The 18,111-nt window shown below is 43.2% G+C and overlaps 1 protein-coding gene across 1 annotated transcript in view; it reads right to left on the reverse strand.

Annotated features, from left to right (window-relative positions):
- Positions 1–6,699: 6,699 nt before the first annotated feature.
- Positions 6,700–18,111, reverse strand: part of LOC144598849 (5-hydroxytryptamine receptor 2A-like) — a 40,636-nt gene continuing 29,224 nt past the window's right edge. Inside the window, exon 3 of the mRNA XM_078409352.1 lies at positions 6,700–10,145. Within this exon, the coding sequence (XP_078265478.1) occupies positions 9,289–10,145 (857 nt within the window). The 3' untranslated portion in view covers positions 6,700–9,288. The remainder of the gene's footprint in view (positions 10,146–18,111) is intronic.

The following is an 18,111-nucleotide window of genomic DNA, read 5'->3' on the forward strand; positions in this document are numbered from 1 at the left end:
TCACGATTGAACCCAGGTCTCTGGCACGGTGGAGCAGCAACTCTACCAGTTGTGCCACTGTGTCATCCAAATTTGTTGATGAGCTCTGTGCCGTGCATCATGGAAAGTGAACCTTGTGAGTCTCCTACCCCTCAGATTAATAATCAGGCCCTCCCTGGTTCACCCGTCTTGTTCTCTGACATGTGAGAATGATATCTTCTTGGGCCAACAGATGGCATCATTTCACTTTAAGCTCCAGGACCATATTGTGCATTTTTTGTCGCTGTTAAAGATGCTCACACTTAAGATGCGATCATCCTCTTTACCTCAGGGCTGACTATATACCACCATGGACTTTACCCTCCCCCTCCAACACTGCTGTCTGGGATCTCGTAGGTCCTCGGTGTGACTCTGGAGGGGGCAGTCCCCAACAGTGCAGCTTTCCTTCAGTGCTGCGCGGGTCACACCAGCCTCTGCCTTGTAGCCCAGGCTCTGCCCCAGCTGATCATTGGTACCCCAAGCATCTCATTGGTGACCCTAGGATTATCTTTGTTCGGACTTTACTGGCTTTATTTTGCACTATACGTTATTCCCTTATCATGTATCTGTACACTGAATTGTAATAACGTATTAACTTTCCGCTACTGGTTAGCAAGCAACAAAAGCTTTTCACAGTACCTCAGTACATGTGACAATAACCTAAAACTGAACTGAAGGTTTCAGGCTGCTGATGTCTGATAATTCAAGGCAATTTTTCAAGAGGTTACCATTAAGTGTGAGTCACCTTTTAAGTGTGGTCTGGTTGTTGGTGTTATAGCAGTTGTAGGTGCAGTCTCTCAGATGCTTTGTGCATGGGCTCCTAGGGCCATTCTATTGTTGGATAGTCCAGCAAGGCAGGGCCTTGTCCCTTTCCACCTATCTCCCTCCCTCTGGCTTTATGTTTAATTCCTATTAAAGCAAGGATGTACTACTAAGGCTTTATAAGGCGTCATTCAGGCAGTTGTAGGCAGTTGTGGGCCCCATACCTGAATATGCTGACGTTGGAGAAGATCCTGAACAGGTTTACCCAGGGATGTTTGGGTTAATGTATGAGGGGCATTTGATGGCTCTGGGGCTTTATGCACTGGAGTTTAGCAGGGTATCTCATTGAAACCTACTGACTAATGAAAGGCCTGGATAAAGTGGATGTGGAGAGAATATTTCAGGTAGTGGAAGAGTCTAGGACCAGAGGGCACAGCCTCAGAATATAAGGACGTACCTTTGGAATGGAGATGAGGAAGAATTTCTTAAGCCAGAGGGTGATTAATCTATGGAATTCATTGCTGCAGGTGGCTGTAGTGGCCAATCTTTGGATTATCTTTTAAATGGAGATTGATGGGTTTGTTATTAGTGAGGATGTCAAAGGTTACAGGAAGAAGGTAGGAGAACGGGGTTGAGAGGGAGAAATAGGTCAGCCATGATCGAATGTCAGAGCAGACACGATGAGTGAATAGCCAAATTCTGCTCATATTTCTTATGGCCTCATTCTCTCCTTATTTGACACCTTTTTGTCTCCTTTTCATCTCTTCTCTTTGACCAACCAGCTGCCAATCAAACCACCCTCACCTGTATCCACCTATCACTTGTCAGCCTTTGTCACACTCCCAACTCAATTTTCAGCTTTCTCCTCCCTTCTACAATCAGTCTGAAGAAGGATCCTGGCCCGAAACGTTGCCTGTTCATGTCTTCCAGAGATGCTGCCTGACCTGCTGAGTTACTCCAGTATTTTATGTTTTGCTCTGCAGTTCACTTCAGTAACAGCTGCGACACTTGATGCATCATTTCCTGTTGAACAATGGGTCCCAAGTCTCACTCAGCAGTTGAATCTGAGGAGAAGCCATTCCACCCCTCCATAGTCACTGGCCTGTCCCATCTGTGCAGTTCCTTACCCTGCTCTGTACGCTTTCAATTCAGTTAATCGATTGTCATCGGTTCTAGTACCATTAGCCATCTTTCTGAACCTTACAAATACTTTCAACTACATCCAGAAAAATATATCATGCAGGATATTTGACAAAGGATAGTAGGCCATTTGGCCCCTCATTCTAGCTCTGCTGTTCAATAAGACCCTGGCTGATCTTTTATCTTAGTGCCACTTGCCTGTCTTATACCTTGATTCCTATAATATCCACATTGCTTGAATGATGTCTCAGGGTTAGTCTGCTTCACTTATTTAGTTACATATTCAAAGGATGTCCAGAGATTGACGAGATATGACCCGTACCTTTTAAATCTACGTTGACAGCTCATTACAGCCCTTGCCTTTTTAGATTAAGAAGACTAATACCACTGATGAAAGTCAGGTCCATTGGAGAGATTTCTGTTCTGTTCAATTTGAGCAGCATCACCTTGAGCACTAATGCATTTTCCTGAACAATCCCTAAAACACTATTCTGTGTTGATGGCTCAGATTACAGACGTTTCTTAAGATATGTGAAAACAATGTCAAACAGGCTCAGTGCTAAAGATATACAGTTTTCTCTCAAGAGTGGCAAGAATGTTTAATTGCCATATAAACCAGCAATGGAACCATGAAATTCTCACTTGCAGCACATATAAATAATATATAATAAACAACAAATTTATAAATTAATAATCACGATGCAAAACAAAACCCAAAGTCTTAGTGCAACTAAAGACAGTCTATAGAAGTTCATAATTGAATTTAGTGATGTGTAGTGTTCAGTAGCTTGACGGTTGTTGTGAAGAAGTTATTCATGAACCTGGTGATCACAGTTTTGTAGACTCCAGTACCTTCTTCCTGATGGCAGGAGTGAAATGACCAAGGTGATGTGGGTCTTTTTAATGATGCTGGCTGTCTTTTTGAGGCTGTGCCTTCTGCAGATCACTTTGATTGCATGGAGATCAGTACCCGTAATGGACCAGGCAGTGTCATACCATTCATCTCATTCAAGGACTAAGAATAAATAATGAATCATAAAATATGACTTTACATGATAAACACGTTGGGCCTCACTCACTTTGACAGTGGAGGAGGCCCAGGGCAGAAAGGTCAGTGTGGAAATGGGAGATGGAGTTAAAGTGTTTCGTGACCGGGAAATCGTGTAGGTTTAAGAAACAGGTTCAATGGCCTGATCCTGCTCCTGATTCATATGTTAGTGTTGGAGGTGACCTCTGCTCTCCCAAATCTTGCCAACCTTCCAGTGCAAGGAGTTATCCACAACCGAATGGTGTGGAATCGTGTAGTGTGTGGTGTTGGACTGTGTGCTGAGGCACAAGCCAGAAAGCCCACAGAACAATGCCTTCCTGCTACTGATGGGGCTGGAGTCCGAGTCCAAACCAATGCTCGTGGGGAGCAACATTGCGACCAGTGGCATGGCATGGCGTGGCGAGGTGAATCTTGTCAGCAAATGAAAGGTTGAGCCATCCTGTGAAGGGCAACATGTGCATGTCCTGAATTACAGACCTGCTGCTTTTAGAAAGAAAGGATATTTTTGGAAAACAGAACAGATCGCGTTGGCTCAACTCGTCACATATGCAGTTCAAATCAAATCAGAGAGGGCCTCATTACTGCCAGGCAGGTCCTGGTATTTTTCTGAAAAGTCCTGGTGGAATTTGTATGGTACGACAGGACTCTGATTCTTGCATGTGCATCAAATTCATAATAAAGTGTCAATGATGTTAGTAGTGTGGTAATGTCAAGGATCAGATCAACAAATTCATCTGTGTATTTTAATTACTCCAGTTTGGCATGTCTGTCTCTCAATTAATTCAGAGCAGCACTGTCCCAGCTGAGTTGTTAACTTCAAAAGACTATTTATTCAGTTAAAAATCCTCTTGCTTCACTGTAATTATGATGTTGATCACTGGTTTAACTGCTGACAAACGGATCATGTTGATTTTGAGCAAGACCTTTACTCAGTCCCTCGTGGCCAGTCTCCCCAAGCAGAGCCCAGTGTCGGAGTAGTGTGTGGATGTTCTTTAAATATCTTTATTTCCTCTTGTTATAATTCTTCCCTCAGTCCCTCAAGCAGAGCTTGCTTAAATACTATCGATCAATTTAGAAATCCAATTACCCACTGCAAAGTTATCAATTTAAATGCAAGGTTGTGTGTGGGAGGGATGTAGAGGCAAATCTGTCTTTCTGCTTTTAACGATATAAAGGATTATTTTTTAATGTATCTTTTACTGGGACCCTTCAGAACATTGTCAAATCATTCAATGAAGGCATCAAGTGCAATTTCATGGTTCACTTTCACCCTCTGAAAGAAACTTCACAAGCTAACATTCACAAGAATGTGCAGATGCTGGAATTTTAGGCAATAAGCAAGTTGCTGGAGGAACTCAGCAGGTCAGGCGGCATCTGCAGAGGGAAATCGACAGACAATGTTTTGGGTCAGGCCCTTCAAACCGATGGAGAAGGGAAATGGCTGCATGAAGGGGTTGAGGGGAAGGGGAAGGGGTAGGGCAAGAACTAGCAAGTTATTCATGATTAGTTCTAGATCCTTTTATTCCAGTCTGGGCCTGTTTGTTTTATAAAAGTGGTATTCGCTGTCCAGCTTTTCTGCAGCTTTCTATTGCTGGTGTTCTGGTCCTGGATGTTCTGTATTATGTCGCGATATAATCAGACCAGGTCCTGGGATGGTGGACTGGGACAATATTCACTAGAGTTGAGAAGAATGAGAGAAATCTAGAAAATTCTGATGGGGCTCAACAGGCTGGATAAAGGGTGGATATTTACCCTGGCTTGACATTTTTGGCACCCAGCTATGGTAAAGATGTCACAAAGCTGGAAAGAGAGCAAAGAAGGGTTTCAAGGATGTCACCAGGACTTGAGGGACCAAGTTATAGGGAGAGGTTGGGCAGGCTAGGACTTTATTCCTTGGAGAACAGGAGGCTGAGTGGTAAAGTAGAGGTGCATAAAGTCATGAAGGTGAATGCACTTTATGACTCTTTATGACTCCATGCTTTCTCTCTCCCTCCCTTTTCATATCATGGGGTTATGTTAGCTTTACCACACTTTTTTGTAACTTGTTTATAATTTATGTTTTTCTGTGTTGTCTATGTACCTGTGATGCTGTTGCAAGCAAGGTTTTCATTGTTTCTGCATTTGTGCAAATGAAAATAAAATTGACTTAACTTGACTAGACTGGATCAGTGGATTGATCTGTTTAGGGGGTGAATATAAGGTGCACGGTGACGCAGCGGTAAGGTTGCTGCCTTACAACGCCAGAGACTTGGGTTCGATCCTGACCATGGGTGCTGCCTGTATCGAGTTTGTACGTTCTCCCCGTGACCTTCGTGGGTTTCTTCTGGGAGCTCAGGTTTCCTCACATGCTCCAGATGTACAGGTTTGTAGGTTAATTGGTTTTGTAAAATTGTAAATTGTCCCTAGTGTGTGTAGGATAGTGTGTGGGGATCACTGGTCGGCATGGACTCCGTGAACGAATGGCCTGTTTCCTCACTGTATCTCTAAACGAAAGTTGATGAGGCTTGTTGGGACATAATGAACTTCCTAAGCCTTCAAGGAAGTAGAGGCATTGGTGTGTTTTCTTGGCCCGAGCTTCAATGTGGCTGGACCAGGATGGGGCTCAACCTAGATCTCACCCACATTCTGGAGTCCAGGCACTCCCTGTGTAAGCACCACCACCATTGCCGACTTATTTCTAATGTAAATTTGAGTGAGCGTACAGCATTGTGGAAATTACAAACTGCACTAGGGACTGATTACAGAGCTATTTACATAAGTGCGAGTTTATGTAAGTGGTCTATTGTGTAAATCAGGTAGTGTCTGTATAGGTTAAATAATCTGTCGCACTGGGATTAGGATTAGGGTTAGTTATCACAAGTGTTCAGGTAGATATTCATCCATTATTCCACATTAGTCTTTAGTCCAGTCTTTGTGATATCTGACTGTGTATAAAGGTTACATGTGTCCAATAGAGGGGCAATAACCAAGCCTGAGAAAGTACTTTATTGGGTGCACAGGGCTCAGAGGTGTTAGGATACATTTATGGAGATACATGAAAGAGCAGATTGGTACATTTATGTTGGCCTTGAAGTTTGTCTTTTGTGGTCCTTGCTTTCCCTAAGTTCCACTTGTTAACGAGGAGCATGCAGCCCGGCAGTCTCAAACCTGCCAATGTCCAGGGACAGTGCAATAAACTGCTGATAAATCGGTACCTTTCAACAATTTGGAACAACAAGCGTGCTGCCAACTTAATTATCTGTTCCTTGCGTCTGATGTTACACAGATTGTCATTGCCTTATATCTGAATGTGAAAGTTGACACTTACATTGTAAGTTTTAAAGTTTTCACATTGCATGTAAATTGCTGATTAAAGGTGACCCCCCACATTATGAAGGTGGGAGTAATGGAAGTCTGGCCACAAAATTCACAAATTATGTCTGAAAATATGGAATGAAAATCCGCTCATGTGATTTATGTGAAAAAAAAATTGATATATAAAGATAATTTATTTTTCTATACATGCTTCTTGATGCACATACAGGTGAGGTGGCCTCGTGATATGAAAAATCGTGATCTGGACCATTTTCTAGGAACGCAACTCATCCCCCCAAATAATGCAGTCGTGGCCAGTGCTATTACTTTCATTTAGCAACCCAAACACCGACTCCGGTGAGAAGAGGTATGTGTTCCATGTTTCCAAAATAAAAAATGGGTTCCAACCACTCTCATGACAGGCACTGGGTTCTTAAAATCTTTTTATTGCAGCATTCGGAGAAGTTGAAATGCACATCTAAAGCCACAGAATTCAATTCTCGATTTTGAACACAATTCAAAAACAGTGCAGCGAGCAGATGTGTAATCTCAGCACATCACACGTTGGTTGCACAGGAATCAGGGCGGCTAGGAACTGTTCCAGCGCTTCAAAGCAGGCAACAGGAGACAACAGGACACAGGTTATTACGTTTGTTAATCGCAATGCATTTTATTTTACAATTCTTTTAAAAACATTTGATATTGGTTAAAGATGCTGCCATCTTTAAAGAGTCTGTGCCATGTGCAAGTATCCCAATAGCAATGCCTGAATTGGTCTGGTCATCTGGGAGAGGCATGGTTCTCCCCAACAGGGAGCACTCAGTGAGTAAGTCTTTCAGGATACCACTGCATTTGTCGCTGTCATGCTGTGTAGAGTCTCAGGTCTTTGTCCGGAGGATATAGCTATCGTAAATGGGTGAAGGGTGGTACCGCAGCGGTAGAGTTGCTGCTTTACAGCGAATGCAGCACCGGAGACTCAGGTTCGATCCTGACTACGGGTACTGCACTGTAAGGAGTTTGTACATTCTCCCCGTGACCTGCGTGGGTTTTCTCCGAGATCTTCGGTTTCCTCCCACACTCCAAAGACGTACAGGTATGTAGGTTAATTGGCTGGGTAAATGTAAAAATTGTCCCTAGTGGGTGTAGGATAGGATTAATGTACGGGGATCGCTGGGCGGCACGGACTTGGAGGGCCGAAAAGGCCTGTTTCCGGCTGTATATATATGATATGATATGATATGATGAATTGCACATCAGGCCTTTGAGGCATTCATTCAGGATGGCAGTAACAGTGTATCCCAGTAACCTTCACCAGTCTGGAGGAACTGGTGTGTTAATGCAACAAGATGCAAATATAAACCCAAATACATGGGTTTTTTCTCCGAGATCTTCGGTTTCCTCCCACACTCCAAAGACGTACAGGTATGTAGGTTAATTGGCTGGGTAAATGTAAAAATTGTCCCTAGTGGGTGTAGGATAGTGTTAATGTACGGGGATCGCTGGGCGGCACGGACTTGGAGGGCCGAAAAGGCCTGTTTCCGGCTGTATATATATGATATGATATGATACATAAATTCACTCTGCTGTGTGCTAATGTGATGTTATTCATGTGGATAGCATTCCTGGAATTTAAACTGCTGGGATAAGTGAGGAGACTCTGTAGAAGGTGTCCAGAGACTGTAAATCATGTTGTCCCTTAGTTTACCAGTATTTGCAACAAAATGAAGCATGTGAGGAAGTTTGTGTACAGAGAACCCCGATACATTTGATCATCCAAACACAATCACACAATCTGGGCTGATTTGTCAACTTCCAACATTCGCTTCCTGTTTAAAGGTTTTCTGAGTGTTAATGCTTAACACTGATTCGCTTTATCTATAATACTTTAAAAATCAATGCCTTTGTTTTCAACAAGCCAATGGAGCTTCTAAAGAGATGGATTATTGCTCAAAGCTCTTAACTCCAAAAAGCAGCTGCCATGGCTGCAGTTATAGGGTATTCAAAACCCTGCTGTAACTCTTCTACTTCTTGCTGTCATAGAGCTATACAGCAGGCCCTTCTGCCTACTGTCCATACCAACCAACCTAGCATTCTGGGTGAGTCCTATTTGCCTGCATTTGGCCCATAGCCCTCTAAACTCTTCCGACCCATACATCTGTCCAAATCGCTTTCAAAAGTTGTGATTGTATTCACTTCTGTATCTTTTTCTCACCACTTATTCCAGATGTGGACTATCCCCTGAATGAAAAAGTTGCCCCTGAGGTTCACTTTAAATCTCTCCCCTCTCACTGTAAGCCAATTTTACACCTCAATAAGTTCATCCCTCAGCCTTCTACACTCCAAAGAAAAAATCCCCAAATGAGTTTGAACATGGATCTTGCAGCTTATCTGAATGCATATCTCCATATTAACACTGTTTTTAAATGTTTGCATGCTGGACAGATCAGATAAACCAAGATTGCACAGATAACTCAACATGAAATCCCACAGATGTGCACACTGACAGTATGTCTCCCCTTTGTGTCACTGTGCTGTCATATACAGGCTCCCATCAGCAGGAACACATGCAGGATCAATTACCTCAATCAAACACAGGTGCTCCTCTGTATAGTTGCTCAATCCTCCCCCTAACCAACATGGGACAGAGATGATAATTATACCATGAGCTGCGGCGTATTTTGAGAACATAAGGGACATAAATCTGAATCTCTTAGTTAGAATTAATGATCATAAATACTAAATTGTCCGCAGCATTTCACGATTAAATATAAATGGAACTTTTTATAATGACTTGCAGTGTAATAAGCAAACCCCAGAAGTACTTACTCTTAATAGTTTCCACACTGGAAAATGCAACTGTGCCAAGCTCCCTGTACTGTGGATTAAAGGCACTGAAGACATTATGTATTGGGTTACAGTATGCACAGTTTACATTGCAATATAACAGCTTTGGAAGATGTGTCACATTACTCTCTGTTTCATTAACCATTCTGAAGAAGACATTTGCTATTTCATGATGGTTGCACTCAAACATAGCTGACTTTTTCTGCAATGTAAACTGTTCCCATCTGTGGTGTCTCCTGATTGTTGTCTCCCAGGGTTTCAGCAGAAGGTACACGACTCCTCAGTTTTGCACCATGTTTCAGATTCTCTGTACTGGAGAGCTGCAGTTTGTCTTTGCTGCTTGCAAGGGTGGGTACCGTGCTGACCTGGATTTGCTGTGTGGGCTTCTTCTCTTCCTTGTACTGGCAGTGAATGCATCGAGAGAAAGCTGAACGGTAAGTCTTGTTGAAAAGCGTGTACACAAGGGGATTAATACCAGAAGCGATGTAGCCCACCCAAACGAAGATGCTGAGGAGTTCTTCAATCAGTTCTTTATCACAAACGTCTATACAGGTTACAGACATTACGTTGGTCACAAAGAAAGGACACCACATCACAACAAATAGGAAGAACACAATGCCAAGTACTTTGGAAGCCTTCTGCTCATTACTGATTGACTGCATGGACCTCCTTCCTGAAGGTCCCAGCTTATTATCTGAGGAACACCAAGACATTATTTGAGGAGAGGTCCCCTTAGTGTCGTATTTCTTTAACATGGCTGCTTTGACGGTTGAGTTGGCTGATAGCGGGCTTTTCTGAAGAAACATTCGAACGTTCGTCCACTTGGGTTTGGGGTTCAACTCATCTGAGTATAAGGTGGCTTCCTTCTGCAGGACCCGGATGGTCAGGAAGTAGGTAGCTACCATGATTGTGAGTGGGATGAAGAATGCAACAAAGGAGCCCACCAGGACATAGCGCTCATCTGTGAGGAAACAACTGCCATCCTTAAACACCTTGGAAGCATCTTGAAGTCCAAAAACAGGAATGGGCATTGAAATACCTGAGAGGCAATTTGAAGAGAAAACAATGTAAAAGGGCAACAAAACAATCATAAGATCAACAGATTCTCGTAGCCCAAGTGATATACCTCCACAAACTGGAAAGATGCATTTGATTACAGAACATTACAGCACAGGTGGAGGTCATTCAGCCCATCAAGTCCATGTCAGTTCTATGGAAGATCAATAGAGCCAATCATACTTCCCCACCCTCCTCTCCCAATCCTACAGTCTTTTCTCTCACATCCTGGTCCAGCTCCCTCTTTGCACTACACCTGAATCTGCCTCTTTTACTCTCCTCATCACATCTCCCAGACTCTAGCCACTCACTGTATAAAACAAAAGGTATCTCTGCATGTCACATTTGGTTCTTTAGTCAATCAACTTAACTCTTCCCCCCAGCCCCCTCCAATTTCTGACCCCTTCAGCAAGTGGAACAGTTGCACTCTATGTATACCCTTCAAGATTTAAATGCCCCCATCACATCCCTCACAAACTCCTCGGTTGTAAGGAGAACATCCCCCGTACCTCCATTCTCCTTACCCCTGGATTAATTCAACCATATCACCCACTACCCTCTCAAAAAACCCTCACATCTTTCCTGAAACGTGGTGCCCAGAACTGGATCCAGTACTTCAGCTATGGCCAATCCAGTATTTTACGGCCTCAGAATGTCCCCGATGCAGTTTAGTTTAGTTTAGTTTAGAGATACAGCAATAGGAACAGGCCATAAGGCCCACCAAGTCCACGTTGATCATTGTTCACCTGTTCACACTAGTTCATCCGCTCCTTACACACTAGGGGCAATAACCTAAAAAAACATACATCTTTATGTATGGATGTGAGAGGAAACTGGAGAACCCAGAAGAAATCCACACGGTCAAAGGGAGAATATGCAAACTCCACACAGCCAAGGTGAGGATCGCACCCAGGTCTCTGATGCTGTGAAGCAGCAGCTCTTCCGGCTGCGCTACCGTGCAGCCCTAGGGAAGGGTGTTTGTTGTTGGAACTTAGAGAACACACGCTTTGTGAATTAATCTTAAATCCACAAACACCCAATTTGTAAGTTTGAATACTACCTCTACACCACAGCCAATAAGAGTTAGCAATGCTTTTTGATTTACCATTATATAAAGATTGCTTTCTGCATCATTGGAGATTAAGGAGCAATCCTGCTGATTTTCATGGGTACACCCATATCCATTCTCCATGTAGATTCTTGATGGTGCCAGCAGAAGTCTGAATGGGATCACTTCTCCAGCTCTAATCAATGGATTCAAACGGAATTCTTAAACAATTCCCTACGGTCACATGACAACATTAGGTTGTAATGTAGATGATTCTTCAGCTCTGAGCTTTTCAGATAGGCTTAGTTACGTCAATCAGGTGATCAATGCCAAACTAAAATACTATGTACAATGTGCTTCACTGTCCCTGGTGGTAGGACATGGCCAATGCTTCAGGATTGTATTCACCATCAAGTGAAGGTCATCCATTGCTGTACAGCTCAATCCCCATGGCTGCTGTGTGCCCACACTCTGGGCCTGCCCACACACTGGTGCCTAACACCATCTCCTCATAAACATTTTCATCCTTGTTTTCAAATCCCTTCATACCCTTGCCCTCCCGTATCTCTGTATTGTTCAGGACCTTCATCATTCGTGGTTGATCTTGGGCATTCGCGTTTCTTATATCTAAGTCAAATACTTCTGATTTAATTTCTCCACCACTCTCTCCATCCTATAGCATTCGGCCATTTTACCTGAAGCTGTCAGCCTCATCAATCCCCTTTGCTCCCTTGATGTCCTCCACAAGCTTACTATGTAGCTATGTAGATGAAGTTTTGGGCTAGCCACTCTCACATCTCTGCAGAGACACGAGAGGCTGCAAAGCTGAATCCCCCTGCTGGAGGATGCAGCAGTGAAGCATTGGGAAGAGAGTCCATTGCATATTGTGCTGCATCACAAACCACCCCATTAGAGAACAAGGTGAGCATTGATACTGTATTGCTTGCACACCCCCTCGGTCTGTATCTATGTGTATCTATGTGTAGCTATCGCCAACAGTGCTGAGGTAGATGGTCCACAGGAGAACCCAAGCTCCTCGCCTGGGACTGGGGACAAGTGATGAAGAGGTTAGATCTTGTGGTAGTGGTTTGCAGTTACGGGTCGGGGGGTGGAAGATGGTTAAACTTTCTAACCATGTGGTAGGATGGCTGAATGAAAGCATTTGTATTGGTTGTGTGGGACACTGTCTCGGAATGGTATTGCCATACAGTAGTCTGGAACATCTGCACATTAGAGGGACAATATGTCTCTATGGCCAATGGTCAGAGTCTGTTCACATCAAGATCTTGGTTGCCAGGTAGAAGCAGGCCATTTGGCTCAACCAGCCCATGCCAGTTCAGTGTAGTGATCTATAGTTCTATATACCACTAATTCTGTGCTCCTTGTGTTCAAGCTCGGAACCTTCTGTCTCTCGACTGCCTGGATGGTGTTCCCTCCACCATCCTCCCAACCTCTTCCTGACTCCAGCCACTCACTGCTGAGTGCGTGTTCATCATATCACTTCTAATTCTTTGGTCAATCCCATCGGTTCCTTGCCCCCTGGTATTTGACCTGCCCTGATGGAGACCATTTCGCTCGGTCTACTTTCGCTAACGTCTTCCTGAAGGTTCCTGGTGCTGACATATCCACCCCGAAGGATGCTGACTGATCTTACACTCGTTAGACCACAGCACAGTGATTACAACACAGTACAATGCTGGCTCCACTCTATACTTTCCCCTTCCCTCTGTGGTGTCCCGACCCTGCAGTAAGGACTCGGCAACTCAGAGATGGGGAGGTATCTTTTCACCCGGAGAGTGATAAACGTTTGGAATTTTCACCCCAGTTGGCTGGAGTCTTGGTCACTGAGTACATTTAAACCAAAAGTATCTGGTTGTCTATTTATGAAGGCAATCAAAGGATATGCGGTTAGTGCAGACATGATCTGAATGCCGGAACGGGCTTGGTATTTGTCATAAGGTCATAAGTGATAGGAGCAGAATTAGGCCATTCGGCTCATATAGTCTTCTCCGCCATTCAATCATGGCATTGTTATTAGTTTATAATTATCATGTAAATCGTAATACAATATAAAACTATACCTTAAAATAGGTAGTGCAAAAGAGCAAATAAGCAGATTGCAGAATATAGTGTTACAGCTGCAGAGAAAGTGCAGATAGAAAAGTGCAAGTGCTGCATCAAGCTAGACTGGAAAATCGGGAATAGACACAAAAAGCTGGAGTAACTCAGTGGGGCAGGCAGCATCTCTGGAGAGAAGGAATGGGTGACGTTTTGGGTCGAGACCTTTCAAATTGGGAATTCATCCTTGGCATAAATTAGGTATTTTCAAGAGTCTGGTTACGGGGAGGGGGGTGGGGGAGTTGTATTGAGTGTGCATTACTGCCTGTGGTTGTGTGTGAATTTGGCTGTCAGACACTACAGAGTCATTGCTGTGTAGACAACCGTTGATTGTTAACATTCTCCATTCTCTCATTGTCTTTGTTCAGGGAAAAATTGTTCTCTTTCAGCTTTGGTGAAAGAAAAACAGTCAAGGCTGATACGCAGCAGGTCGGGCAGCGGCAGTGGAAAGAAAAACATTTCAGCCCCATAACCACTCATCGGTCCATTTGCTAAGGTTTTTCCACCTTCCAGTTTCATTTCAGGTTTCTGACATCTGAGGCTTTTCACTTCTCAGCCGTGATCGAAATGTTTGTAACACCATGCTGCTGAGAAATTGGATCTTAATGTTAAAGGAGATCTCCACACACTATTATTTTTTAAAACAAAGTCAGCTGATTGCTTAGGAATAATATTCCTCACCCAGAGTATGACTGTGATCATTCAAGCATTGATTTACCAGATGGAGAGCTGTTATGTTAGAGCCAGCTGGTTTTCTGCAGCTTTGTCAGAACTTTAAGAGAGGATCTTGGCTCCTCATAATATTTATTTTAATGTGTTGCTTTCTTTATCAACCATAATTCTATAAAAGCTCTGTGTTTCTGCAATCATTATCACCTGGAGGAGAGCACACAACAAATGTAACCTGCTGATAAATGACTGATGCTAATTGGATTCCACTGCAAAACAGCAGCACACAGTTCATAGCGCAGAGAACACTTTGGTTCAGAACAAACAATTGAAATGCTGAATTGCAAATGGTTTTCAGATTCTCCTGACAATGGTAGGCTGTCACTTTGTTTCTTAAGTTCTTTCACATTGTTTCTCTTTGTTATCCAAGTCTTGCCTGAACACTCCACATTAAAACTGTTCTGAGCAAAGCAGCTCCTTTCCCCAGTGGAGCTCATTCTGAAGCCAAGATGGAGCTACAAGCAACAGCTCCTCCGTAGTCTGGAAAACGCTGGAGCTCCGCAGTGTTTGTCAGACATTGTCAGAGCCTCCAACACATCATTAAATAGTCAAGAGTGTTTAATTGTCATATGTACCGGCAACAAAACAATTAAATTCTCACTTGCTGCAGCTTAATGGCCCATTAATGCAATAACACACAAATAAATGTAAAATAATTAATAACACAGTAAATTAACAACAGTAATACTTGATAGCCAGACAATAATAGTGCACAATCAAAGTCCGTAGTGCAACCAAAAGTGCAGTCCAAGCAAATCATAGTTGTTGAGGTAGTGGTTAGTGTTGTGCTGTGTTCAAGAGCCTGGGAAGATGTTTTTGAACTTGGCAACGAAGTTCAGGCTCTTGCACCTTCTTCTTGATGATGGTACGGCTATGAGTGTGGACAGGATGGTGTTCAGTTGACTTCAGACCAGGAGTGCTCTAAACTGATGATTTCTTACTAAGCAATAGCAATAAGTGTTTGTGGAAAGAACTGAAACCATCTGAGATTAAGGTTGTTTAAGCCCCACCACACCAGGAAGGTAGATGAAGCTTTGAAGCGATGCCATGTTCTCTGCCACAGTCATTAAGATATACAGCATGAAAGAGGCCCTTCAGCCCAACTAATGCATGCCAAACCAAGATACTGATCAATGCTAATCCTGTTTGCCCTTGGACTACATCTCTCTAAACCTTACCTATTCATGTATACTTGGCAATATGTCTTTTAAACTCATTTCAAATACCCACAACCTGTAAGGAAACATTGCCAGTCCGGTCCACTCTAAATCTTTCCACTCTCTCCTGAAACCTATTATGTCTGTAAAGTCACATCTGTCTCCTTCAACCAGTGATTCAATTCAGTGATTCAATGATTCAGTTATACTTTATTGTCACATGTATCTAGGTACAGTGAAATTCTTTGTTTTTGCATACAGTCCGGTAAAATCACACTGCCGACCTCACCTAGGCATCACACAAGGAATCACTATGTTTCTGGCACTGGCAAAATTACAAAAGGTTAACCGGACAGTCTTATCTTCTGCTCGCAGTGGTGAACCAGGCCAGCTGTCACATGTGGCCACAGGTGGCCCTCACTGGGTCCTCCCTTCGATCACGGTGCCCCCCCCGCTGGGTCCCCTGCATTCTTAGGGCCTCTATTTTTCCTACCATTAGCATAATACTCACCGGCCTGCATTTACCTGGCTTATCTCTGTGGGTTGATCAGTGTGCTGAAGAGGCAGTGAGGGATGAAATTATTATCAGATAGAACATAGACCAGTACAGCACAGAAACGGCCCTTTCAGCCCATGTCTGTGCTGAACATGATGCTAAGCTAAAATGACCACATCTGCTTGTACATGATCTATATCACTTTGTGCAGGAAAGAACTGCAGATGCTGGTTTAAATTGAAGATAGACACAAGATACTGGAGTCAATCAGCAGGACAGGTAGCATCTCTGGAGAGAATGAATGGGTGATGTTTTGGGTCTGAGTCTGAAGAAGGGTGTCGACCCGAAACATCACCCATTCCTTCTCTCCTGAGATGCTGCCTGTCCCGCTGAGTTACTCCAGCATTTTGTGTCTACCTATATCCCTCTATTCGTTACACATCCGTGTGCTTATTTAAAAACTTCTTAAACACCACTATCGTATCTGCTTCTGCCACCATCCTGGCAATACTTTCCAGGCCCCCACCACTCTGTGTAAAACACTTATCCCGCACATCTTCAATACATTTTCCCCCTTTCACCATATAGCTATGCCCTCTGTTGGACATTTCGATTCTGGAAAAAAGTAATGGTCTGGTTCGGTAACTCAAACACCTAGGAACGGTGGAGGCTGCAGAAAGAAGTGAATATTACATAGTCCAGCAGGGATGTAGATGTCCCCACCAACGATGGGATCAAAAAGGCAGCTAATATCTTCAAAAACCCACACCACCATGATGGCTATGCGTTCATCTCTCTGGCACCATCAGGAAGATGTTACAGGAGCCTCAGAACCATGACATCAAAGATCAAGAACAGCCTCTTTTCAGCAGCCTTCAGACTCTTCAATCACGCTGCGCAACCCAAACCACAACCCGACGTCATCAATGATCTATGAACTTTGTTTAGTTGCACTGCATACTTTGGTTTTGCACTATTATAATCTGGTCGTCTAGTATTACTGATTATTAATGTATTATTGATTATTGTATTTTTTTTCCTATTGTGTTCATGGGTTAGTAAAGCTGCAGCAAGTAAGAATTTCATTGTTTCGTTCTCGGTGCAAATGACAGTTAAACACTCTTGACTCTTGCCTTGACTCTTGATTCAGAGGGTGGTAGTGGAAGATTGTTATTCAGATTATTGGTGTGCTGCAGGGACTAGTCCACTGCTATTTGTCATCTACATTAACAATTTGGTTAAGAACATGGTTGGCACAGTTAATAAGTTTGTGTATGACACCAAAATAAATATCAAAACAAACAGTAAGAGTTTCAGTGAGGACATAAATAGGAAGAAGGTTATTAAGGTATGTGTGAACTCTAGAGAACAAGGCTGGTGAATTAATAACAGGAAACAACAAGATGGCAGCCACGGTAGATCAAGTCTTCACCGTCGAGGACACTGCAAATATCCCCAATATAACAGGTGGACTCATTTCCAATCAGAGGGAGAAACTTGCCGGACCTGGTGGGCTACACCCAAGGGTTTAAATTAATTAATCAGGCTGCAGAGATAGTGGACCCATTGGTTGAAATTGTTCAAAACTCAATTAAATTCTAGGAGTGTAGCAGAAGATTGGAAAACAAGCAATGTGACTCCTTTTTTGAAAAGGGAGGAAGCAGAAGATGGGAAAGATAGGCCAGTTACTTTAACATCTATTGTTGGCAAGGTGCCAAAGACATTAATCAAAAGATGAGGGAATTGTAGTTCTGCAATGGGATTTAGATAGATTGTGTGATTGGGTGAAAACATGGTAAATGGAGTTTAACGGACCAAGTGTAAGATGTACTTTAGTAAGACGGATCAAAAGGCAAATTATTATCTAAATAGAGGCTGTGAGTGAAGTTCCAAGGAATCCAGAACATAGAACAATATAGTACAGGAACAGGTCCTTCAGCCCATCATGCCTGTGCCAACCACAATAGAAAATTACACTCTCATCTGCCTGCACAGAGTCCATATCTCTCCATTCTTTGCCTGTTGTGTTTAAATTCCTCTCAAAGGACGCAAGCAATAATGTTACTGAATCGGTGATATGTGCTTTCACACTTTTGTATATTTTGCCTGTTGGGAGAGGGGAGAAGATGAAATAAACAATAGACAATAGGTGCAGGAGTAAGCCATTCGGCCCTTTGAGCCAGCACCGCCATTCAATGTGATCATGGCTGATCATTCACAATCAGTACCCCGTTCCTGCCCTCTCCCAATACCCCCTGACTCTGCTATCATTAAGAGCTCTATCTAGCTCTCTTTTGAAAGCATCCAGAGAATTGGCCTCCACTGCCTTCTGAGGCAGAGAATTCCACACATTTACAACTCTCTGAGTGAAAAAGTTTTTCCTCATTTCCGTTCTAAATGG

The sequence above is a fragment of the Rhinoraja longicauda genome, chromosome 12, assembly GCF_053455715.1.
Source record: "Rhinoraja longicauda isolate Sanriku21f chromosome 12, sRhiLon1.1, whole genome shotgun sequence".
Classification (NCBI taxonomy): domain Eukaryota; kingdom Metazoa; phylum Chordata; class Chondrichthyes; order Rajiformes; family Arhynchobatidae; genus Rhinoraja; species Rhinoraja longicauda.